Below are 25,235 nucleotides of genomic sequence, written 5' to 3'. Positions count from 1 at the left end.
TCACAGAATAACTAGGGCTGCATCCGAGTTCTGCAGTCTTTTCTCTGGTGGGTGGCTAGGATTCAAAAGCCAGAGTCTTAAAGGACTCAGCACTGCGTGGATCTGCTCCCCTCCTGTGGAATAGAGCCTCTCCACACTGTGTCAAGTCCTTTTTCCCTGAGTAACAGCCCCACACCTGCACAGTGCACAGAATCTGTGGTGTAATACCTCTAAAAGCAGCAAAGGTTATATTCCCTCTGGTTCCGCCTCTGTCCCCTTCAGGCACCTGCAGGGTCTTTTGTCCTTGGGAAGGCAATAAACCCTCTTCCAGAAGCATTCTGGAAAGGGGACTCTTCTCTCCCAGTGCACCCTGAGATCCCCACAGCATGTTACGCACTCCAGGATCAGCTCCCTCCTCCCCACGAGCGTGTGCCACAGCTCTGCTCCAGAGAAAGTCGTGCACTTCCCAAACCTCAGATTGTAAGCTCCAAAAGCTCTTTGCAAAAAAAAAAAAAGACACTCAGTATTTCTTGCTCCTCAGTCCATGGTCCAGAGAGGTTTTCCTTTTGTACAAACTTGATAGTGCACTTTCTCAACCCCTCTCTCTTTTTATTCCTCTTGTCTCTCCATGGAAAGAGGATTCCGTCCCCTCTGCAGCACCACCACCGTCTTCCTCTCCCCCAGTTCACTTCCACACACCTCACACCTGCCAAGCTGTTTCCCTCCAAATGCGGAGATCCTTCTGCCAGTCCTCAGATTGATTTCCTGGGGGTTCCAAGAAACCTGACCTCAATACAGCTGTGTTAGGTGGACGAGGAAAGCCCAAGGTCCCCTGCTTCTCCAGCATCTTCACTCCCACAGTAAATTTTTACATATTGATCTTGAAAAAAGGAGCCTTGCCTTACATTCATTCACTTGTTGTAGTAACTGTTTCTGTTGGTTTCATTGCATTTTCTACATATATGACCATCTCAGTTGTAAACTGTAAGATGCTAAACAGACAATATAGCTATGCATCTTTATGACCCAGGGAAATTTAAGGATAAAAAAAAAGTCAGAAAATTAAGACCATACAGAAAATTATTGATAGATCTGACTACTTAAATTTCAGAATTTGGATTTGTGAAAAGATACCATGAAGAAATTGAAAAACGAAGCCCCACATTGATAGAAAATATTACAGTATATGTACTTGGCAGATATTAGTGTCTAGAATTATGCTGCCCACTGGAGTTAGCCACAAGCCACTGTGGCTTTTGAGCATTTTAAACATGCTTTTCTCAAGTGTTATGTACTGTAAGTGTAAAATATACACCAGACTTCAACGACTTAGTGCAAACAGTATATTCTTTTTTTTTTAATGTTTATTAATTTCCTTAAATTATTTTTAATGTTTTTTTTAATTTATTTCTGAGAGAGGGAGACAACATGATTAGGGGAGGGTCAGAGAGAAAGGGAGACATAGAATCCGAAACAGGCTCCAGGCTCTGAGCTAGCTGTCAGCACAGAGCCTGATGTGGGGCTTGAACCCACAAACCACGAGATCATGACCCGAGCTGAAGTCAGACGCTCAACTGACTGAGCCACACGGGTGCCCCGCAAACAGTATATTCTTAATAATGTTTATATTGAATACATGTTGAAATGAAAATATTTTATGGGGTGCCTGGGTGGCTCAGTCGGTTAAGCATCCAACTTCGGCTCAGGTCATGATCTCATGGTTCGTGGGTTCAAGCCCCACATCAGGCTCTGTGCTGACAGCTAGCTCAGAGCCTGGAGCCTGTTTTCGATTCTGTATCTCCCTCTCTCTCTGACCCTCCCCTACTCACGCTGTCTCTCTCTCTCTCTCAGAAGTAAATAAAACATTAAAAAAAAAAAAAAGAAAATATTTTAAATACGTTGGGTTAAATTTATTATTAAAATTGATTTCATTTGTTTCCTTTCACTACTGAATGTGGCTACTAGAAAACTTTTACTTATACATGTGGCTCATGTTATGTTTCTGTTGGACAATCTGATCTACAATATACCTAAATATATCTGTGAACCAATTAGAAAAAGAAACAGTCCAGTTGGAAAATGTAAAACCTTATAACTACAGGTATTCAAATGGCCAGTAAACATAGAAAGAAGAGGCTCGAGCTCTTAGTTAATCAGGAAAATGCAAATTAAAACAACCGTGGAGTGCCATTTTCATCTACCAAATTAGCAGATATTTTAAAAATAAATAAACTGGCAGGGTTGCAGTGCAGTGTCATTTCTTTGTCTAGTGATGATAAGAATCTAAATGGACCTACTCCTGAGGACAGTTTGTGTTATCTAGAAAGTTGGCTGTGCACATAACCTGTGATCCAACAATTCCATTTCTTTATATTTCACAGAGAAACTCTTACAAATACCAGGAGACATTAAAAATAGGTTCATAGCAGCATTATCATGTAAGTTTTAAAAACTGTCAACAGCAATAGAATAAACTTGTATTCATACAAGTATATACCATAGTACACTGAAAATGAAAAGTATAGCTAAACACATCAACATAAAGATATCTTAAAAGCATAGTTTTCAGGAATGAAGCAAGTCCTGAAAGAAAGCATACAGTGTTCCATTATGTAAAATTCAGTATCAGGCATAGTCAAGCTATCGATTTTTTAGGAATGCATATATAAATTGCATCATAATACAGAAAGATAAGGGCATAGTTAACAATTACTGACGGTGATCGTCTGTGGGGCCAGGAGAGGCATGCAATTAGAAAGTGAGCTGTAGACAGCTTCTAATGTCTAATAATAATGTAGGGTTTTGGTTTTTTTTTTTTTTTTCTGTTTTTACTTTTATTTGCATGTGTTTTCTGCAGAATTTACTCCCGGGCCATACGTTTTTGTTTCTTCAGCTTTTTCTGGTACATCTTTTTCTTCTGTGCAACTTCCTCATCTGGTTTAGGAGCAATCTGCTCTTTTTCAGTGAGGATCATCTCAGTGTGTCAGGGAGAGCTCATGTATGGGTTAATCCGACCATGAGCCCTGTAAGCTCTACGCCGCATCTTGGAGGCTTTGTTGACCTGGATGTGCTCGATGACCAGAGAATCTACATCTAAACCCTTAAGTTCAGCATTACTCTCTGCATTTTTAACCATGTGCAGTAAAAATTCAGCACTCTTTTTGGGCCACCGACCCTGTGTCCAGCCCCACTGTTTGGCCTGGGCACACCTACCAACTCCACCACTGTAGCGTCGGAATGGCACACATCGCTTCTGCACAGTGACATCTTGAAGACACTTGGTGACTTTTCGGATACTCATACCCTTGATGGCCTGGGCAGTTTCACGTGTGTTCTTAAAGTGAATACGAAGATTTGAACCTCTTGATTTGCATGATTTTGTCGGGTTTTCCAGGTCAAGTGAATAGCGAACCATTTTCAGAGATCACCTCAGGCTGCTCACAGGAAAAGCAATAATGTAGTTTTTAAAACAGGTTGGTGAGTATAGGGGTGATTATCTTACTATTGTTTACAGTGTACATATTTTATAAATTCTTTATATGTCTGATAAATTTTAATAAAACAGGCTATAAAACAGTTATGTCATGAACCTAATATTATTTGCACACACACAGAAACTTGGTTTTTAAATATGTATGGGGAAGGAACTCTGTGCTAAAATATTTATTCTGTGATGATACGATACATGTAGATTAGGAGTTGGAATTTGTAAATTTAGTTTGCAGAGCAGTTTTGATCGTCAGCTACTTTCTAATGTCAGTGTTCTGTTAGTTGTGCTTATCAAAAATAGAAACAGCATTATATATAGCATTATAGTAATTTTGAGAGTAAAGGTTACTTTACCAGCAAATATATATATATATATATATTTGCATGGGTTTATTCAAGAATAACAGAGAATTTAAATTCTGGACAAACAAGCTATGGCAAAACCACCATCAAGTCTAACAGAGGAGAGGAATGTTATTTTGAGAAGGAGGAAGTTGGGTTGTTTTGAACAAAAGTCCATTTGAGATAGAGAAAAGCAAGAATTCAGGGCGATTGAGGACAGATTTTCATTGGCTGAGTTGTAAGTGGCTGATTTCTTGTAGAAGATTTGATGCATCTTTTCCTGTTGGGGCCTGTAATTGACACTTCTTCCAGTAACTGATGTTGAATGGTATAGCTCCCCCTTCTGGCCTTCTGACTCCATTTAAGTGAAATTTCCCTTTATTAACAGGATTTTTAGAAAGGTTTTAGTTAGTCCTTAAATCTTTTACATCTACAGAAAGTCATAATTAGTCTATTTGAATGCACATAAGCCTCCTAGGGGTAGAATATTTTTGTATATACACTCCACCAAATATGCATAATTGAATATTATTTTTATTACTGTGCATTTGTTCTTAGGATAGATTTTCCTTCTTGGACCAAATTTCTATGATGGGATTAAGAATATTATTATGTCTATTATCTCAGTATCACTAAAACTTGTATTGTGCATTTAGTAAGTGTTAAGTCTCTTCCTCTCTTGATGGATCCATGACTAGCAAAATGTAATTTAGCATCCATAAACTTGATGCATTTGCCCTTTTTGAGTTTTAGACAATGAGGATATATAAGCTAAGTCTCCCAGCTGTTTCCATTCACTTGGCATCATAATTTATTTATTTATTCACAGGCCACCTCTCTTGTCTCTTGTCTCTTACACCTTGCTATTTATTCATTTTCATTCCAAAAAATTCATAATATTACAAAAGGGACTGCCTGGAAGTAAGAATAAGCTTATTCATGATTGCATGAAGAGAAAACTTGTTTCAGTGAAGACTGAAGAAGAAGCGAAGAAAGTATATCAAAATGCAGAAAAATGATTAACAGAAAGACTGTGACTAGGATAAATAAATGAGCTAGGAAGGGGGGAAAAAAGGTATCCTAGGAATCCAGATGATGTTAGTTCTTTCTTCTGTAAGAAACACATCATATCTGCAAGGGAATATGTATAGAACATTATACAAGAAAAAAAAATTCCTGGGGCGCCTGGGTGGCTTAGTCGGTTAAGCGTCCGACTTTCGCTTAGGTCATGATCTCGCGGTTCGTGGGTTCGAGCCCTGTGTTGGGCTCTATGCTGACTGCCAGCTCAGAGCCTGGAGCCTGTTTCAGAGTCTGTGTCTCCCTCTCTCTCTGACCCTCCCCTGTTCACGCTGTCTGTCTCTATCCTAAAAATAAAATAAAAATATTAAAAAAAAAAAATTCCTTTCTGTCTCTGGGGCCTAGGCCTGCAGAATACATGTGTTTTATTAATTAATTAATTAATTGCTGTTGTTTTCATAATAATAGCTTTACTACCTGCTAAGCATTTTTAAACGAAGAAGCCTCAAGTAGCTCAAATAATTTCCTTAAGGTCCTTGGTAGAAGCTAGAGAGTGGTTGACCAGATTCAAACCCAGGTCTGTTTCGTTGTGAAGCTTGCGCTGTTAAACTTTGTATAAAACTGGCCCTTTATCCACTCCAACTCCTTTTCTTCTGAAGCTTTGACCAGGCTGAGTAACTCCGGATATATGGATCAGAGGTTCACAATACCTAGGCTGATTTCTCTGTTTTACTACATTACAATTTTATCTTTTTAAAGAAGAAAACATTTGCAGAAAATTTGTGGCTATGATTCGATTCATATAAAAATGTTCTAGCTATTATAGGCACCGTGCCAAGAACAAAGGCAAGTGGGACCAAAAAAAAAAAAAAAAGCTCAAAGTAGTCCATTTACTGAAATCTCAAATGTGATCAGCACTTTCTTCCAGGGAAAATACTCTTTGTACCTGTTACCACAGAGAGAGGATTTAGATAAAGTATTTAACGCTTGGAGCCATCCCACACTCCACAGAGGGAAAAGACAGTACAAAGAATGAGCATTCACCAAGATTGAGTCCAGATTTAATACTCTGTCTGAAGTTTTCCCAACTCCTAAAGTTTCATGACTCTGGGTTTTCCCTGTTGTGATTAGGGCAGCCAGACTGATCTAACCATCCCGGAGGACCCACCTCTGAATCCGGTGTTCTCTCTGTATATGCCAGTATCTGCCCACAATACATATTTCAGATGCTTCAGGACACCCCTTTCCTTTAAGGGGTAGAACTTTGAGGCATATTATCAACTCCAGATACTCTCAGGGAAATCTTCTACCCAAGGTACCCACAAGATTTTTTTAATTTACTTTATAATAAAAGTATCACAAGCCTTCTTTAAATTAGAGTATGTGCTTCTCCCTAAGATTTTTTCTCAGTGTCCTAAGACCTTGACCTTCTTTGAAGCATAGTTCCAGGACCCTAGTTATCTGAACCCCACAGAGTACAAGTTCATCTAGGATCCAAGATGGAGCCCAAACAGTGAACCATCCATAATCTAAGGCTGCCTGTTGCTTCTTCACATGGTCCGAATAGTCTTCATTGCCAGGTGTTCGAGCTGACCTCCTGGACAAGTGTACACCACAGGCCAATGTGCTAAGCTCCCTCCTTCAGGATATGTCAGGGTCTAACAGAAGACTACCCACCCACTTTGTCCATTGCTACCATCCCTTTTCTCTCTGTGAGATTCCACTAATACCTGTTCTGTGGGTATGGATGTTTGTGTGTGTGTCAGGAAATAGAAAAACTTCTCACCTGCTAATAATACAACAAACATTTATTGTTGAAATAAGTTAATCCAAGGAATGATTACTTGGAGTTAAAAATCTATGTAACTCTACTCGCTATAAACTAACAAAATCATAAAATTTCATATGACAAATATATCACACTAATTTGGTCTCTCCTTACACAAAATTGCTTTAGAAATGAATAAATAAAGGAATTTAGAAATAAAGGCAGCATTTTGTTACCTTGTCAAATGGTGAAGGTGATTCATTCAACATATTTATTGAGCACCAGCTGTGTGTTTGTCACTGTGCTGGCCCGGGAGAGCAGGGGTGAGGATGGAAACTGAGTCAGGGGGTGCTGGATGAGGCTGGAGGAGGGGCGGCCCTGCAGTGTGAAGCCAGGACTGACTGTTTTTTAGGATGTTGAGCCTGAGGGTGGGTGTGACACTGTTTGCTTTGCTCCAGAGCCAGTAGCAGGAAGGACAGGGTGGGCGGTAAAGGGCCTGTTAAGCTATTCATTCACCCAAATGGCAAAAAAAAAAAAATCTTTGATTCAGAAGCATCGAGACACATCTCTGTTTTATAGTTTTGTTTCATTCCTGGTGTTTCAGACGTTTCTATACAAATCAGAAAGTGAGAAAAAAAGCAATTGCAGTCAGAATGCTTAATTTATGAAGCTATATGTTTTCACTTTAGTAGTAATTTGAGATAAAATAATGTGAAACAGCCTCACAGTTTATAGTTTTACATTAATGACTCCCATCTCTTCACTATTTACAAAATTCTTATGGCCATAACTAATGGCACAGTTTCTTTTTTAAGTAATCTCTGAAACATTCCATGTGTATTTTCATCCCTCTAAGCAACTTTCTGGGGACACTTTTTTTTAATTCCATTAATGACAACACTATCAGAGGAAATCATCATGTCGCTCTGTGTTTTAGAGTGTGTGTTATTTAAAGACTGCTTAACACTGCCATCTTGTTGCATTGGAATGATTGTTCTCCTTGTATTACATCTGTAGCATTTACATCACTGCCCTCAAATGAGTTATGTAGGCATCGAGATTGTTATGTGCTATTTTAACTGCTAGCTCATATAAGCCTCCTGTCTTTTCTGATTATTGGTTTGTGCTTTGGGCGAAATGGATACTGAATCAAAAGAGAATGTGCAAGACACAAAGGCTCGGATCTGCCAAGGTGCTGCTCATTTTAATTCCTAATGCTCTTTGGGAAGCATTTTATTCTACTCACTTTGGATAGAGATTTAGTGACTGACTTCAGTACTGACATTAAGGAAGACCACTGGGCACCTGGGCGGCTCAGTCAGTTAAGCATCTGACTCTTGATTTCAGCTCAGGTCATGATCCCAGGATCATGGGATTGAGCCCCACATCTCTCTCCCTTCCTCTGCCCTTCTCCCCTGTTCACATGTGCTCTCCCTCTAAAATAAGGAAGAACACTGACTTAGGGGAGATTTCAAACAGATTTCATCTCGTCTTTTTCCATTTATATTCTATGAAAGATAAGGCACCTCAGGCTCCTGGTGGCTCAGTTGGTTGGGCTTCTGACTCTTGATTTCAGCTCAGACCATGATCTCATGGCTTTTATGTTCCAGCCCCACCTCGGGCTCCATGCTAATAGCACACAGAGTCTACTTGAGATGCTTACTCCCTTCCCTCTGCCCTTCTTCTGCCTGTGCAATCTCTTTCTCAAGATAAATAAATAAACTTAAAAAAGGTACCTTAAGAAAGAAGTTTTCATATATATATGAACTGGTAGGATGATTATGTTGAAGGAGAAGGAAACTGAGAAGATTGGGTTTCAGATCCTGCCTCAACTGCGTAATCTTGGGAATGTCACTGTATTTAAAAAAAAAAAAAAAACTTGTCTCATATGCAAATACAAAATGAAACTGTTGATGCTCTCTTGCTTTGGATTATTATGGGAATTAAATTAGTTAATGTACACTAAGGTATTTTGTGTATGGTAAAACTCCATACAAATATTAGTCAACTCCCTCAAGTGAAGATTTACTGCTACTCAAGGACATTTCTGTTGAGAGCACAGCTTTCATAAAGAAGCCGTAGAACTCACACTTGATGGAAGGCAGCTGTAGAACAGATTGAAAAGAATCCAAGAAACAAATTACGCCATTGTTTGCATCAAGATAGCCAACAGCGATAAATCAGCTACATTCATTCCCATGCACCTGCAAATAAAAATGAGCGGGAGAGTCCTGTGCAGGAACTCTCACGGTGGAAAGAAAATCAGCCCAGAGCGCTGTTGTGAAGCTCTCACGACTTCGGACGAGACAGGCGGATTTCACGATGCTTATGTAAGGAAATATGTCTGTCTTATATCACCATAGGCAGTAACTTTTTCAATTAAGTAGAGATAAATTCTTAGAATTTAAAAATTTTAATGACAAATATATGTCTTCTCTAATACAGTAGTCGAGAGACTGGTATTAGATGACCAAATATCAACTTAAAATTGATAAAAGTATGATTATTGTTTTGTTTAAAAAACATGGAATATTGCTTATGTATAAAATGTATTAAGTATACTAGCCTATTAAGCCCCAGGGAAGGAAGTGGAAAGAGAGAAGTACTGTGTCCTTAATGGAGAAAAGTCCCCAAGAAATGCAGGTGAGTAAAAGAAGTCAGGGAAGAGAGCAAACCCTTACATGTGGGAAAGTCTCAGGTCTCTGAATTGAAACTTGAGCAATGGTATCTTTTTTAAATTTTTTTAATATTTTACTTATTTCTGAGAGAGAGAGAGTGAGCAGGGGAGGGTCAGAGAGAGAGGGAGATACAGAATCTGAATCAGGCTCCGGGCTCTGAGCTCTCAGCACAGAGCCTGACGCGGGGCTCAACCCCTGAACCGTGAGAACGTGACCTAGGCCAAAGTCAGATGCTCAACTGACTGAGCCACCCAGGCACCCCTTGAGTGATGGTATCTTTCCCCATCATGAGACCCTTATCATAGCATCGTCACAGGGGAGCCACTCATAGTCCTGCTGCTTTATAAACTGCATTATTAATTTCATTTACATTAGTATTGTCTGTATTTGAAAAAGTTGTTTTTAATTATTAAATAGTTATTATTAAATCCATAGCAATTAGCAAAATTGATTCTGTTGAAATTAATTAAGCCTTTTCTTCATTTGTTTACTAATTTATTTAACAAATAAGCCTATACATTGTGCCAGGTATTAGACATGATTTAAAATCTCACAAGTGGCTTTCAATTTAAGTACCATTGGTGAGAGCATTGTGCCTGCAGCCCAACCCTACTTAGCAACATCCACAGATTTCTCTAGAGCGCATGACAAACTGAACTTATTATGCTGTTTGTTGCTATTATTTCAATTACGTGGTTTCCTCACCTCTACTCCATCTGGTTTAGTCTCTTCGTCATACCAAATACTTAAGAGTTCCTCATATGACTGGCTCATAATGGCAAGAAATAAAAGAAAGGAGGAAGAGAGCCCAAATTAAAAAGATTAGAAAATTAAAAAATAATGTTATCCTGAGTGACAAAGAAGTAGATTCTGAATATGATTCAAAAGGAATTTCAGAAAATATATGGGCAACAGAGTACAGCATAATTGGAATAAGGGTAGCATCTCCCACATTGCCTAAAAAGTTATCTTCATGTTGTATAGCATATTTTTAATATTTGATAAAACCTTGTTGTAACAATGGAGCTATATGGCCATGTGATACGCTCTCTGAGGACCTGTGGGAATTTACAGATTCAAAGTCAGGATCAGTACTCTCTCTTAGAACGTTGCTGTCGTTTTGTTAGAACTTTTCATTTTGCGAAGAACAGAGACACAAGGTTTCCTGGTTAATGGAAGTTTTATGGTGAAGTTACCCAGGAAAGTAAGGGAACAAAATTGGAAGGAAGGAAGGAAGGAAGGAGGGAAGGAGGGGAGGAAGGAGGGGGGGAGGAAGGGGGGAGGGAAAAGGAAGGAAAGATCTAGAATACATTGCATCAGGGGCGCCTGGGTAGCTTAGTCGGTTAAGCGTCCGACTTTCGCTTAGGTCATGATCTCGCGGTTCGTGGGTTCGAGCCCCACGTCAGGCTCTGTGCTGACTGCCAGCTCAGAGCCTGGAGCCTATTTCAGATTCTGTATCTCCCTCTCTCTCTGCCCCTCCCCTGCTCGCTCGCTCGCGCTCTCTCTTGCTCTCTCTCAGAAATAAAAACAAACATAAAAAAAAAAAGAATACATTGCATCAGGGGTGCCTGGGTGGCTCAGTCAGTTAAGTGTCCGGCTTCAGCTCAGGTCATGATCTCATGGTTCATGGGTTTGAGCCCTGCGTCGGGCTCTGTGCTGACAGCTAGCTCAGACGCTGGAGCCTATTTCAGATTCTGTATCTCCCTCTCTCTCTGACCCTCCCCTGCTCGCTCGCTCGCGCTCTCTCTTGCTCTCTCTCAGAAATAAAAACAAACATAAAAAAAAAAAGAATACATTGCATCAGACTGGTGGTAGTCTGCTCTTCACCTCTCTCTTCTGCACTCCCCCATCACTATCCACTGTGTATGATCCCTCTTCTGGCCCCTGTTTATCTTCTCTGAGTCATTCACTTCTATATTGGTCTATTCATTTCAGATAGGTCATATTCTGACCTCCTGAGAGACTGTCAAGTCTTTGTCAAGTCATTCTCTGGTATAAAGCATCTACCCTATGCCAAGGCTATTGGTGTCAAACATACTGACAGCCAGGCAGGCAGTTTGTGGGGGAAGCACTACCACTTGCACAGGCAGGCACTGTGAGACTCCTAAGAAGGGAAGCAGTGTGGTAACAGCGAAGCATAAATATGAAAAACCGAGCTTTGAGGCCTTTGTGACAATATGAAGGAACAGCATGATGGAGGAGGTTTGTAATTCAAAGGCAAGGTTTCCCTTACATCTGGTGCCAGTTGAGGCAGGAGAATGGCTAATAACCTTAGTTTGCCTTTACAATAGGACAAAATTTAGAGTGAAACCAAACCATGGAAAAAGAGGCCCAAGATTAGTTACCTATGAGTTGTTAAAGTTACTCCCATCTTGTCAAAGTGACATTATCACAACTATAAATTCAAAAGTGAAAGCAGTCATCATTTGTAATAGATTTTCTTTCCCCCCAGTTTTCCACATTCCCATTTATTCTTATTCATATAACCTTATATCACTTACAGCTCCTGCACTGCCAAGTTCATGGTATTTTCCACGTTTCTAGGTAATCCTTACAAAGTAGACCATGACCGCTTGCTGTTGGTGTAATAACGCAGTAGGAAAAAGAATGATGAAGTGTATTTTCTTACAAAGTAAGAAAGTGAGAAATTTTTCTTACACCGAAATGGGGTTGAACCTTGAATGCTAATGTAGACTCTCTCCATGGCAGAGTTCAGGGCTCTTCTGACGTGCCAGGTTCTTTACATTGGCCACAGAACTTCAGGGGACAAGTCTGGGAGGAACCAGAGAGCCAACAGGGGACTGCATCCACTTACTTCTGTTTTCGATTGTGCAGACATTCATTGTGTTGTTCGTTTGCCAGTTTGATATCAAAATGAAAGTAACCTATGTTAGATCTAAGACTTAATCTTCAAACCCAGACCAACCTTCGTAGTTTAGCCCTACTTACTTTTAAGTTATTTTAAAGCCTCCGTTATTCTCTGCAGTTATTGTACCTTAATTGACTTAACTACCCTTCATTACAGATATTTTCATTGTTTCTAATTACTCATCTGTGTTAAGCTCATGGTAAATAAAAGTATAGTGAAGTCTCTTTTAGCATTTATTTCCATTTAGTAAATTTCCTAAGAATAAATTTTAGAAATGAGACTTTGGATATGATATGTCCAAATGGCCAGATTTCATCCCAAAAGGAAATTATACCAATTTAAATTCTTACTAGAATTAGAGACTGTACGAGTATCACTGTATCTGTATGTCTTTAAATATGATTTTCATTTGGTACCACTCTTATTCTGTCCATCTGTTTCCCATACTTAGGGTATATATAATCTAGCCAACATAACCAATAAATGGTTTAGAATACCATGTTTTACATACAAATATATATACATTAATTCATTTAAAAAGAGGCTTTTAGCTCCAAATATCTAACACTATTGAAATTTGCCCATATCTGTGATTCGTCTCAAAGATTCTAAAGGTTTTCTTTTCACCAGTAAATGATAACAAAAGATTAAATAGATGGTCTTTTTCAACTTTCCTTTATGTGACAGTCCTCTGCGGGAAAATTGTGAAACAAAAATAGGAAAAATAAAAGGCTAGACAATGGAAATCATGTAGGGCCAGGATCTTCAACCTGGTCTGCATACTGCAAGCTGGGGAGCCATACTTTTCTAAAATTACTCAATTATACGTGTGTTAGAATTTAAATGCTATGTTGCCACCCTTGACGGAAGTTTATTTTATATTGGATTATTATGTAGGAATCATGCTAGTACACAAAAATTAAAGTGAAAAGTAATGAGTCAGGTTTTTTAAAAAATTTTTTTAACATTTATTTTTGAGAGACAGAGCATGAGCAGAGGAGGGCAGAGAGAGAAAGGGAGATATAGAATCCGAAGCAGGCTCCAGGCTCTCAGCTGTCGAGCCCAGAGCCTGACACGGGGCTCAAACTCACAAGCCATGAGATCATGGCCTGAGCCAAAATCGGCTGCGTAACCAACTGAGCCACCCAGGCGCCCCAATAATGAGTCAGGTTTTTAACAGTAGGTTTTCCTATTGCTTTGATGGAATGTCCAAAAGTTAAAATTTCTCATGGGTTGGGTTACTTGTAAATTGACATCGTCCTGGCCCTCTGAATGATTGGCATTGTTTACTTCTCCTCAGATGAAAGCGAAGGGGGTACCCCTTTTCTAGGTGCCCTTCTACCACCATACTCAAGACTATCCCTGTAGAATCAGATCATAAATTCCTATAAAGAACTATTAATGTTAGCCCTCAAGGTTGTCCAATTTGCTTTGAAGTGATAGCTTAATGATGATCTTCAAAGAAATCACAGACCTACATCAGGAACTGGAGACATCATCACGCTTCACCCACACTTCTCAGTAGGGAACCGGCAAGGAAAGCATGTGCGATAAACCCGGTAGCAGAATGGTAGGTGTGTCGGGCAGACCACAGTAAGCTCCCCCTTCTCTTCTCCAAAATCCTACATCTTTTAGTAAACTCTGGGAAGGAGAGAAAGTTCTCTAGGTTTCTCGGTGAGTAGGAGTGGATCAATAAGATTTGAAGTTTTGCAATTCAAATACAGATTTGTATTTTCTCGCATCCCCCATATGTGAACATGAAGCAGTTCATTTCATCCCAGTAAATTAAGGAGAAATACAAAAAGAGTGTGCTCTGGAGGGAGCACGGGATGAGTTGCTCCTGGTTAATTGTGGCAAGAGTAGTTGCACCGCTTAGTTCCTTTGGTTATTTCTTTGGATATCTGATGGAGAGGCACCACACACACACACACACACAGAACAGGCAGAAATAGCTCTACATCTGAACTGGTTTTAGAGTGGGTGTTGAGTAGGCAAGGGAGAATCGTTCCACCTTCCGAGAGAGCTGTTCATTTCTAGATGCATCATTAACGGAAGTACTGTGGGTTCCATGGCTGGAACAGCAAACCCATCGTTTATACGGTCTACATATCAGGTGTCAGTCTAGTCATGCCCTTGGTACCAGTTAGTCCTCTGAGTCTGGCAAAGTGAGACCTGTTTCACCTGCTCGGAGTCTCCCACTCTGTCCGTTGCAGTGGCCTCTAAGCAGCTTCCGTAGTCCATTTCCTGGGTTTGCTCTAGAATGTGGGGAGGTGTCCCATCAGAGTGCATGGCTCTTTCTAATCCCAACCCACACACTGATGTCAAAGTATTTTTTGTTCTTTCTCTGGAGCATTATGTTCTTCCACCGGCACTCAGCCAGGAAAACATGAGGGTATTTTGCAATAGCATTTGGAATATACATTTTTATCTTTTAGTTGGGATTTCTAGTATTTGTATTTTAAAGGTCAGGTGATGTCACAGTCTTAGTCATTAGCTGTCTACGTATTGCTGAGTGTGTACTGCCAAGTCAGAGCCTGCGGTGGTTTCCTAAAATCAGCACAAGGATGACAAGGAGTCATTCGCCCTTTTAAGCACATACACGTGCATGGCCACATGGTGAAAAGCTACATCAGACCTTGCACAGAACCCACCCTAAAATACTGTCCGTTGTTCCAGAAAAAGAGATCATGCAAGTAACTTTGATAATAATGAGTGAAATTGTGAATAGAATTTTTCAGTGAATTTTAGTGATTTGAGCGTTTGTAAGCATTTTCCTCCCCAGGAACCTGCCTGCTTATCTTTTCTCCTTTCCTCTCTTTCCCTATCCTCTTTCTTACTTTCTCATTTTAAGATCTTCAGAACTCAAAAGACTATTTGACTGCTGGGAAATGAAGATGAAGGATTATTGGTCAGGGGATCTCTACTGCTGTTTTCTACTCACAGTTCAGTGCAGAGGCCTCATTTGTGTCCATAGAGAACATCAGTATGAACTAGAGATTGGGATTTAAGAAAACAGTGGCAAGAGATACAAAACTGGCCATTCTTTTGGCAAACACTTAAGTCACTTTCTTTGTGCCACTCACTTATCACTGTGTATAATCTTTATGTTTCTTAGGGACTTTTATTTTACAGATTAGAAAACTGAGGTATGGGGTGCCCGGTTAAGCATCAGTTGGTTAAGCGTCCGACTTCGGCTCAGGTCACCATCTCACGGTTCGTGGGTTCAAGCCCTGCATTGGGCTCTGTGCTGACAGCTCAGAGTCTGGAGGCCTTTTCAGATTCTGTGTCTCCCTCTCTCTCTGACCCTCCCCTGCTCACGCTGTCTCTCTCTCAGAAATAAAGAAAACATTAAAAAAAATTTTTTTTAAGAAAACTGAGGTACAAAGAGGTTAAGTTACTTGCCCAAAGTTACACTCCTGGTAAGTAACAGAACTGAGGTACAAAACCATACAGCCTGACTTTAGGCCCTGTGCCCTTAACCTTTGTGTTGCGCTGCCTCGGATGAGAGTCCAGGACAGTAAAAGAGGGAGGATATTCAGATAGGACACTACAGAGCCCTTAGGTGATAATGATATAAATGAGGAAGATGAAAATGCATTGAGAAGGGAGAATTTCAGACAGGTGAATGGGTGGCATCCATACCCACAAGGGAGGGAAAGACCTCAACAAAGCAGCACTGTCATCTTACACACTTAGTCACTTGTGTCCTGTCGCTTTTGGCACATTTTTGTTGGAAAGAAGTCATGAGTCCCTCTCACACTAAGGAGGGAGGACTGGGGAAGTGCATGAACATCAGGAAACAGAGCATGGGGAGGCTAGAGTCTGCTACAGAGCCACACGCACTTGAGGAGACACACNAGAGCCTGACACGGGGCTCAAACTCACAAGCCATGAGATCATGGCCTGAGCCAAAATCGGCTGCGTAACCAACTGAGCCACCCAGGCGCCCCAATAATGAGTCAGGTTTTTAACAGTAGGTTTTCCTATTGCTTTGATGGAATGTCCAAAAGTTAAAATTTCTCATGGGTTGGGTTACTTGTAAATTGACATCGTCCTGGCCCTCTGAATGATTGGCATTGTTTACTTCTCCTCAGATGAAAGCGAAGGGGGTACCCCTTTTCTAGGTGCCCTTCTACCACCATACTCAAGACTATCCCTGTAGAATCAGATCATAAATTCCTATAAAGAACTATTAATGTTAGCCCTCAAGGTTGTCCAATTTGCTTTGAAGTGATAGCTTAATGATGATCTTCAAAGAAATCACAGACCTACATCAGGAACTGGAGACATCATCACGCTTCACCCACACTTCTCAGTAGGGAACCGGCAAGGAAAGCATGTGCGATAAACCCGGTAGCAGAATGGTAGGTGTGTCGGGCAGACCACAGTAAGCTCCCCCTTCTCTTCTCCAAAATCCTACATCTTTTAGTAAACTCTGGGAAGGAGAGAAAGTTCTCTAGGTTTCTCGGTGAGTAGGAGTGGATCAATAAGATTTGAAGTTTTGCAATTCAAATACAGATTTGTATTTTCTCGCATCCCCCATATGTGAACATGAAGCAGTTCATTTCATCCCAGTAAATTAAGGAGAAATACAAAAAGAGTGTGCTCTGGAGGGAGCACGGGATGAGTTGCTCCTGGTTAATTGTGGCAAGAGTAGTTGCACCGCTTAGTTCCTTTGGTTATTTCTTTGGATATCTGATGGAGAGGCACCACACACACACACACACACAGAACAGGCAGAAATAGCTCTACATCTGAACTGGTTTTAGAGTGGGTGTTGAGTAGGCAAGGGAGAATCGTTCCACCTTCCGAGAGAGCTGTTCATTTCTAGATGCATCATTAACGGAAGTACTGTGGGTTCCATGGCTGGAACAGCAAACCCATCGTTTATACGGTCTACATATCAGGTGTCAGTCTAGTCATGCCCTTGGTACCAGTTAGTCCTCTGAGTCTGGCAAAGTGAGACCTGTTTCACCTGCTCGGAGTCTCCCACTCTGTCCGTTGCAGTGGCCTCTAAGCAGCTTCCGTAGTCCATTTCCTGGGTTTGCTCTAGAATGTGGGGAGGTGTCCCATCAGAGTGCATGGCTCTTTCTAATCCCAACCCACACACTGATGTCAAAGTATTTTTTGTTCTTTCTCTGGAGCATTATGTTCTTCCACCGGCACTCAGCCAGGAAAACATGAGGGTATTTTGCAATAGCATTTGGAATATACATTTTTATCTTTTAGTTGGGATTTCTAGTATTTGTATTTTAAAGGTCAGGTGATGTCACAGTCTTAGTCATTAGCTGTCTACGTATTGCTGAGTGTGTACTGCCAAGTCAGAGCCTGCGGTGGTTTCCTAAAATCAGCACAAGGATGACAAGGAGTCATTCGCCCTTTTAAGCACATACACGTGCATGGCCACATGGTGAAAAGCTACATCAGACCTTGCACAGAACCCACCCTAAAATACTGTCCGTTGTTCCAGAAAAAGAGATCATGCAAGTAACTTTGATAATAATGAGTGAAATTGTGAATAGAATTTTTCAGTGAATTTTAGTGATTTGAGCGTTTGTAAGCATTTTCCTCCCCAGGAACCTGCCTGCTTATCTTTTCTCCTTTCCTCTCTTTCCCTATCCTCTTTCTTACTTTCTCATTTTAAGATCTTCAGAACTCAAAAGACTATTTGACTGCTGGGAAATGAAGATGAAGGATTATTGGTCAGGGGATCTCTACTGCTGTTTTCTACTCACAGTTCAGTGCAGAGGCCTCATTTGTGTCCATAGAGAACATCAGTATGAACTAGAGATTGGGATTTAAGAAAACAGTGGCAAGAGATACAAAACTGGCCATTCTTTTGGCAAACACTTAAGTCACTTTCTTTGTGCCACTCACTTATCACTGTGTATAATCTTTATGTTTCTTAGGGACTTTTATTTTACAGATTAGAAAACTGAGGTATGGGGTGCCCGGTTAAGCATCAGTTGGTTAAGCGTCCGACTTCGGATCAGGTCACCATCTCACGGTTCGTGGGTTCAAGCCCTGCATTGGGCTCTGTGCTGACAGCTCAGAGTCTGGAGGCCTTTTCAGATTCTGTGTCTCCCTCTCTCTCTGACCCTCCCCTGCTCACGCTGTCTCTCTCTCAGAAATAAAGAAAACATTAAAAAAAATTTTTTTTAAGAAAACTGAGGTACAAAGAGGTTAAGTTACTTGCCCAAAGTTACACTCCTGGTAAGTAACAGAACTGAGGTACAAAACCATACAGCCTGACTTTAGGCCCTGTGCCCTTAACCTTTGTGTTGCGCTGCCTCGGATGAGAGTCCAGGACAGTAAAAGAGGGAGGATATTCAGATAGGACACTACAGAGCCCTTAGGTGATAATGATATAAATGAGGAAGATGAAAATGCATTGAGAAGGGAGAATTTCAGACAGGTGAATGGGTGGCATCCATACCCACAAGGGAGGGAAAGACCTCAACAAAGCAGCACTGTCATCTTACACACTTAGTCACTTGTGTCCTGTCGCTTTTGGCACATTTTTGTTGGAAAGAAGTCATGAGTCCCTCTCACACTAAGGAGGGAGGACTGGGGAAGTGCATGAACATCAGGAAACAGAGCATGGGGAGGCTAGAGTCTGCTACAGAGCCACACGCACTTGAGGAGACACACACTCGGAGTCTGAATTAGGATGGTACTGATGCACATAGAAAAGAGTCCGATTCAAGAAATTTTGTCTAGGAAGTATAATCATGAGTTCTTACCCATACCCTGTGAACTTCTTTGCATCCGTTATCTCATGTAAGCCTCAGAATAACTATTTAGAGTAGCTGTCAAGAAAATCCCTTATTTTACAGAGGAGGACACAGGCTTTGAAAAGTTAAGTTCCTAGATCACATATATCCCAGCTTCAAATCTGGGTGTCCCAACTTAGGTTTGAACGTAGGATGCCAGTCTCAGAACTCATAGTCTTAGCCGCTCCTCTATAGTTGGATTTCACGGTATAGAGGATTTAAAGAGATATGGGTAAGAAAACATCGAAGATAAACTGCAAGAGTTTAACCCATTTCGAGGGATGGTGATATTATTGAAAACAGGCACGTAATAAGAGGCACTAGTGTACACTGCCTGCCATTCAGTGTGCTAAGCACTCGGTATGCATTATCACATTGAATGTTCCAACAGCCTGTGATAATGGTGGCTATTCAGCAGATATCCAAATTCCATCAGTGGAGACAAAAGTCATTGCTAGAATAACTTATCAGGGAGCATCCATGTAGAGATTATAAATCTCTAAAATTAGAGTGTGAGGGTGATCTGGCAGTGACATCTGTCACCCTACTGGTCGCCAGGGTTGATTTGGCTGATCTGCCTGGCTAAATGGATGTCCCCTTCCTCCCTCACTGCTCCATGTGCGTCTCTCCTGTAGCTGTGCACTCAAAGAGGATGACCTTCCTGGATAGAGGAGGGCTGATCTTCCATCAAGGGTATGTGAGAATTGCACACCTATTAGAACCCCCAAACAAGCTGTCAGGATCCGTTTGTAGGAGAACATAGTGTGGTCTAGATTCTAAGACTCCACACACATCCAAGTGAGATACTGCACGTGGAAATCTGTGTTTCTTTTAAAACATAATTAAAACTAGATGAGATGTTTAAGAGACAAAAGACAGGCCCCACAAGAGAACCTTTTCTAAGGTTCTAACCTATATTTAGAGGTTGAGAGGAGAAAGATACACTTAAAAAGCAATGAAGACCTATACATCGGAGAGATCAGATGGAGATATAACTGTAAAAGCAAAGGGTAAGGAGAAGAAAAAGGTTGTCAGCAATATTAACCACCAGAGAGTAATCCAAGAACCTCATAATCAAGGCAAGTTCAATGAATTTGAAGTTTAGGAGGTCTGACTTTTGGGTGAGCAGATTCAGGAAAACAGAGCCCTGCAAGAGTCCACTGCACAGAGGTAGACAGGCAAGCTGGGCTGTGAATATAAGAGCGGGTAGTGAGGATGTAGAGTTCACCAGTATAAACTTCTCTGTACTTGCAAATGAACTGGTATTAGTAATATGAGAGCATTTGAACAGCTGAGTAGCAGTGATCTTGTGTGTTGTAAACAGAAGGGAAGGTTCAAGTCAGAAGCAACTGTAAATGGCAGAAAGAGACAGACTGATGGAATGTCACCTGAGAGGAGACAGAAGGCAAAGGAGAAGGAGGTGCAGGTCCTTAGAAAAGGCAAGAGACCTGTTTACAATGGAGGTAGGAGAAGAACTGAAAGAAACTAAAAGAAAATCTCGAAAAACGGAGGTTCAGTAGGTTCATTTTTCTTCTTAAAGAAGGACCCAAATTCATCATAGTGAGAAAGCAGAGGAAAAGATGTCAGTACTAGAAGATAGTAATAAATATTTTAATTAATGGAAGGAACAGTTGACCAAAGTTTATTGAATGCCTACTCTGAAATAAGCAGAGAATTCAGTAGAAAAGACCTTACAAGATTGTTTTTAAAAAAAAAAAAATGTTTAACATTTATTTTTGAGAGACAGAGAAGGACAAGGAGACACAGAATCCAAAGCAGGCTCCTGGTCCGAGCTGTCAGCACAGAGCCCGATATGGGGCTTGAACCCACGCACCGCGAGATCATGTTCTGAGCCAGTCAGATGCTTAACAGAATGAGCTGCCCAAGTGCCCCTGAAAGAGTTTTAAAAGCACAATTCGGGACCCAATGAGAAGATATGGCATGAACTTTTAATAGAACCAAGCAGCATGGTTCCATAATTTTGCCCAGTGGTGATTGAAGGCAGTTAAATTCCCACTGCACAGGGCTGGAAACTGAAACAGAATGGCAGATAAGCATGGATGAAAGAAAGTTGGATTTTAGAGGGCAACAAAGAGTTTTGGCATGGTCTACACCCACCAAGTGATGAAGGTAAGTGAATACTGAGAAGAGTTTAAAATCTAAGGATTGTGATTTAGGTGTGGAGGAAATTACAGGAAATGAGGAAACAAAATGCTTGTTATCAGAAAAGGAATGCTCTAAGTCTGAGACTTTAAAGTAAAATAGTTCCAAATCAAGCAAACTACAGAGTGCCCTCTCTGCACTTGCAGAGGCTAAATAAAGAACTATGAAGCCAAAGTATTATATGGGCCAGAAGTTAAAACTAAATGATTGTGGCAGAGGATGTGAGGGGGTGGAGAATACGACTGACCATGTCAAATGGTGAAGACAAGGTGGAGTGTTTATGGTAGAGGTCATAAACAGCAGCAAGGACAGGGCTTCGATGTTAAGGTTCAAACACAGAGGTCGATAGAAGTAGAATATGAGTCTAAAAATGACAATGGGGGCAAGAATGTTTTTGGGACGGGTTATGGCTTTATGGGCAACTGCAGTTTTAATTAAGGTAAAGAATTGAAAGGTCAACTTGAAAGTCAATCTAAGACCAGAGGACACTTTGCTTTACAATAGAACTAAGAGGCAAAGTTATCAGGGAGTGACTGAGACATAAGTAAGGGCACACAGCAGGAAGGGAAGGTGTTAGTTGGAATCAGATATAGGCATTGTTCCCTGCTTACATCTGTGCTATCACCTCTTTACAAATGACCCTTCTAATTCTTAAAATTATCTGTAAGGCATTATCCCCATTTTATTTAAAAAAAAAAAAAAATCTGGTTGGCTTAGTCAGTTAAACATCGACTCTTGATCCTGGCGGAGGTCCTGACCTCATCGTCTTGGGATCGAGCCCCACGTTGGGCTTTTCCCTGGCAACATGGAACCTGTTTGGGATTCTCCCTCTCTCTCCTCTGCCCCACTCTAACTTATTCTCTCTCTCTCTCTCAAAATAAATAAATAAACATTTAAAAAATAAATATCTAGTTTTAAGATTTGAATCTTGTCCTGACTACAGATTCTAAGGTCTTCCTACCACAACTTAGTGACACTCAATAGTCTCAAAAGTGTTACTATAGCTTTCAAGAACTAACTAGAAATCTTGTCTTCTATGAGGTGGGTATAAAATACAATGTGTTTTTTTAATTGAGGTATAATTGACCTATAACATTAGTTTCAGGTATACAACATGATTTGGTATTAAATATCGTCACCATATATTATTTGCAAATGTCTGTCATCAAGAGAACCTTTAAGACCTACTCTCTTAGCTTTCACACATGTGATACAGTAATAACTATGTTCACCGTGCTGTACAGTACATCTGATGACTTATTTTGTTACTGTAAATTTGTACCTTTTGACTCATTTCAATCCCCCATACTCTGTGCCCAGCAAGCACAAATCTGTTCTCTGTATCTATGAGCTCTGTTTTTTTGTTTTGATTGCACATATAAGGTCATATGGTATTTGTCTTTCTCTGACTTACTTAGCATAATGCCCTCAAGGTCCACCTGTATGATAACAAATGACAAAAATCCCTTCTTTTTTAAGGCTGAGTCCTGTTCCTCTGTGTATGTGTGGTGTGTTTGCACACACCATGTTTTCTTTATCCATTCATCCATCAGTAGGCGCTTAGGTTGCTTTTGTGTCCTGACTGTTGTAAGTAATGCTGCAGTGAACATGCAGGTGCATGTATCTTTTCAAGTTAATGTTTTTGTTTTCTTTAGATAAATACCCAGAAGTTGGATTACCAAATCATATGATAGTTTTGGTTTTAATTTTTTGAGGAACTTCCATCCTGTTGTCCAAAGTGGCTTTGCCAATTTACACTCCCACCAGCAGTACCCAAGTGTTCTCTTTTTTCTCCACATCCCCACCAGCCCTCGTTATTTCTTATCTTTTTGATGGTAGCCATTCTGACAGGTGGGAGTTGATATCTCATTATAGCTTCAATTTCCTTGATTATGGATTCGTATTTCCCTGATGATTAGCGATGTTGAACACCTGTTCATGTACCTATCAGCCATCTATGTGTCTCCCTTAGGGAAATGTCTGTTTAGATCCTCTGACCATTTTTTAATTAGACAATTTTTTTTTTTTTTGCTGTTGAGCTGTACACACAGCTCTCTTGAATTATATTCAGACCTAAAATCTTCTATGTGAGCTTCACAGCTAATCCTGTATATTTAAATCTTAATTTTTTTTTTCAAGAAAAACATCATGGCTCCTTTTCCTTCATGACATTAAGCAGCTTCCAAATAGCTCCTTAATGCTTCAAGATGAGCACATTGAATTTCTGCGACTCTACCCTAAAACATTAAGTTAATACTTATATTGCATTATTTTTCAGGTGTGAGAATGAAACCAAATTCAAAACAGAAGAAGTATTTTGGGCTTACAATTTCTGCCCTACGCCATACTCCTGGACTGCACTTCTGGGCCTTATTTTATATCTTGTTTTCTTCGCACCTGGTAAACAAAGGCTTTGTGTTTTTGTGTTAAAGTATCTCTTTTTAGAGGACACAAACTACTCTTTTTCAGATTCTTTGTAAAGTACTGAAACTTTCAATTTTTCTCAGGAATGGGACCAATGCCTTGGACTGTGAATTCTGAAATATATCCCCTTTGGGCAAGAAGTACAGGAAATGCATGTTCATCTGGAATAAACTGGATGTTCAACGTGTTGGTTTCACTGACATTTTTACACACAGCAGAGTATCTTACATATTATGGTAAGAGAATATTTTTTCCATCTATAGTTTCATTTTTATTTTTCCTACTTTTTTAATATGTATTATCATTTGTGTTTGAAAGAGTAGATGGTTATATTTTTGCTATTCTAAGTATCTCTCTGTGGCTTTGTCATTCCCCAAAGGCCTTGAAAATGAATCTGGGGAAAGAGAAGAGGAATTTCTTACTTAGAAAGAAAGCTTGTCTTACTTAGAAAGAAAGCTGCTTGTCTCTCGGTGCTTTATAGCCTTCACCCTGTCCAATCCACACATCTCTTAGCTGTCACCCCAGTGGGAAATCTTCACCAAGGAAGAGACATAACATAAGATGGTAGAAGAGATGCAGGCAGGGAATCTAAGGGCCAGTGTTGAAGATATCTCATGATGGAGATGGAGTCGTGTCCAAGCAGCTCCCCCAAGTCATGCTGTGATGTATGCCTTCCACTAGATCACCTATGCTGTTCAGGCCACGGCATGGTAATTTCAGTGTCCACCCAGACCAGCACTTGCCAGTGCCAAAAGCATAAACCTGACGGAGGTGTTTATGTGAAAATGTGTGGACCATACTCAAAACAATATTAGGAAGTGGCTTTCAGGAAGAAACTTTAGGAAGCTACTTCAAGTCCATTTTTACTAAAATGAAAAGTTTTTCTCTTTAGCAAGAGAATTTCTTCATTGTCCATGAGCCAGTAGTTTGTAATTGGATTTTAAATGATGGACTATCACAAGATAGTCCCATAAGTCGCTGTATGTATATGGAGTGTCTGTTGCTTAGACCATTCTCTGATCCCCTCCCCCTCATGCATCCCACCCCATCCCACGCTTTGGGCACTACATTCCTTTTTGCAAGAACACACACCCCATGGTTGGACCGTAAATCGATGGAGCTTAGGCCTGGGCGGCCATTGTATTCCCAGTGCCTTCCAGGGCCTCGTCTTCACTTGATACGCACTCAGGAGTGTTTGTCAAATGAATAAATACGCGGATGAATTTTGAATATGAGGAAACATACAAATCTATTCTTCCTTTCTCCTGAACATGATGTATTAGTACTAACTTCTGTTAGCTTTATAAAACTCTGGTCTCTCCCAGGGAACATTTAGAAATTTAGAGGTCGCAGGGTTGGTTCAATATTTGCAAATCAATCAAAGTGATATATTGCATTAACAGAAATTTAGAAACATTTTATTAAAAAAGGAAATGCACCAGCACTTTAAAATGGATACATATTTAGTATATTCAGTTTTATCCCATTGGCAATTAAAGTTTTTTATGTAAATTCAGAAACTTCTCTTTTTGATACTGTAAATATTTGTACAGTAACTATTTACCTATATATGCTAGTTCTTGACAATGCTTAATTTTTTGTTTGTTTTAGAGTAATCCCAAGGAAGTATTTTTGTTTGTTTATTATTTTGAGGGGGTGAGGACAGAATCCGAAGTGGGCTCTGTGTTGACAGCAGAGAGCCCGACCTGGGGCTCAAGCTCACGAGCCTGCAA

At 40.3% G+C, this 25,235-nt stretch overlaps 1 protein-coding gene across 1 annotated transcript in view; it reads left to right on the top strand.

Moving 5' to 3' along the window:
• Positions 1 to 25,235, top strand: part of SLC2A13 (solute carrier family 2 member 13) — a 362,746-nt gene that overhangs the window by 328,212 nt on the left and 9,299 nt on the right. The window contains exons 9-10 of the mRNA XM_077753652.1: positions 23,357 to 23,478; positions 23,586 to 23,738. Of these exons, the coding sequence (XP_077609778.1) occupies positions 23,357 to 23,478; positions 23,586 to 23,738 (275 nt within the window). The remainder of the gene's footprint in view (positions 1 to 23,356; positions 23,479 to 23,585; positions 23,739 to 25,235) is intronic.

The sequence above is a fragment of the Crocuta crocuta genome, unplaced genomic scaffold, assembly GCF_008692635.1.
Source record: "Crocuta crocuta isolate KB4526 unplaced genomic scaffold, BGI_CrCroc_1.0 scaffold30, whole genome shotgun sequence".
Classification (NCBI taxonomy): domain Eukaryota; kingdom Metazoa; phylum Chordata; class Mammalia; order Carnivora; family Hyaenidae; genus Crocuta; species Crocuta crocuta.
This window is presented reverse-complemented; position numbering and strand designations above follow the sequence as displayed.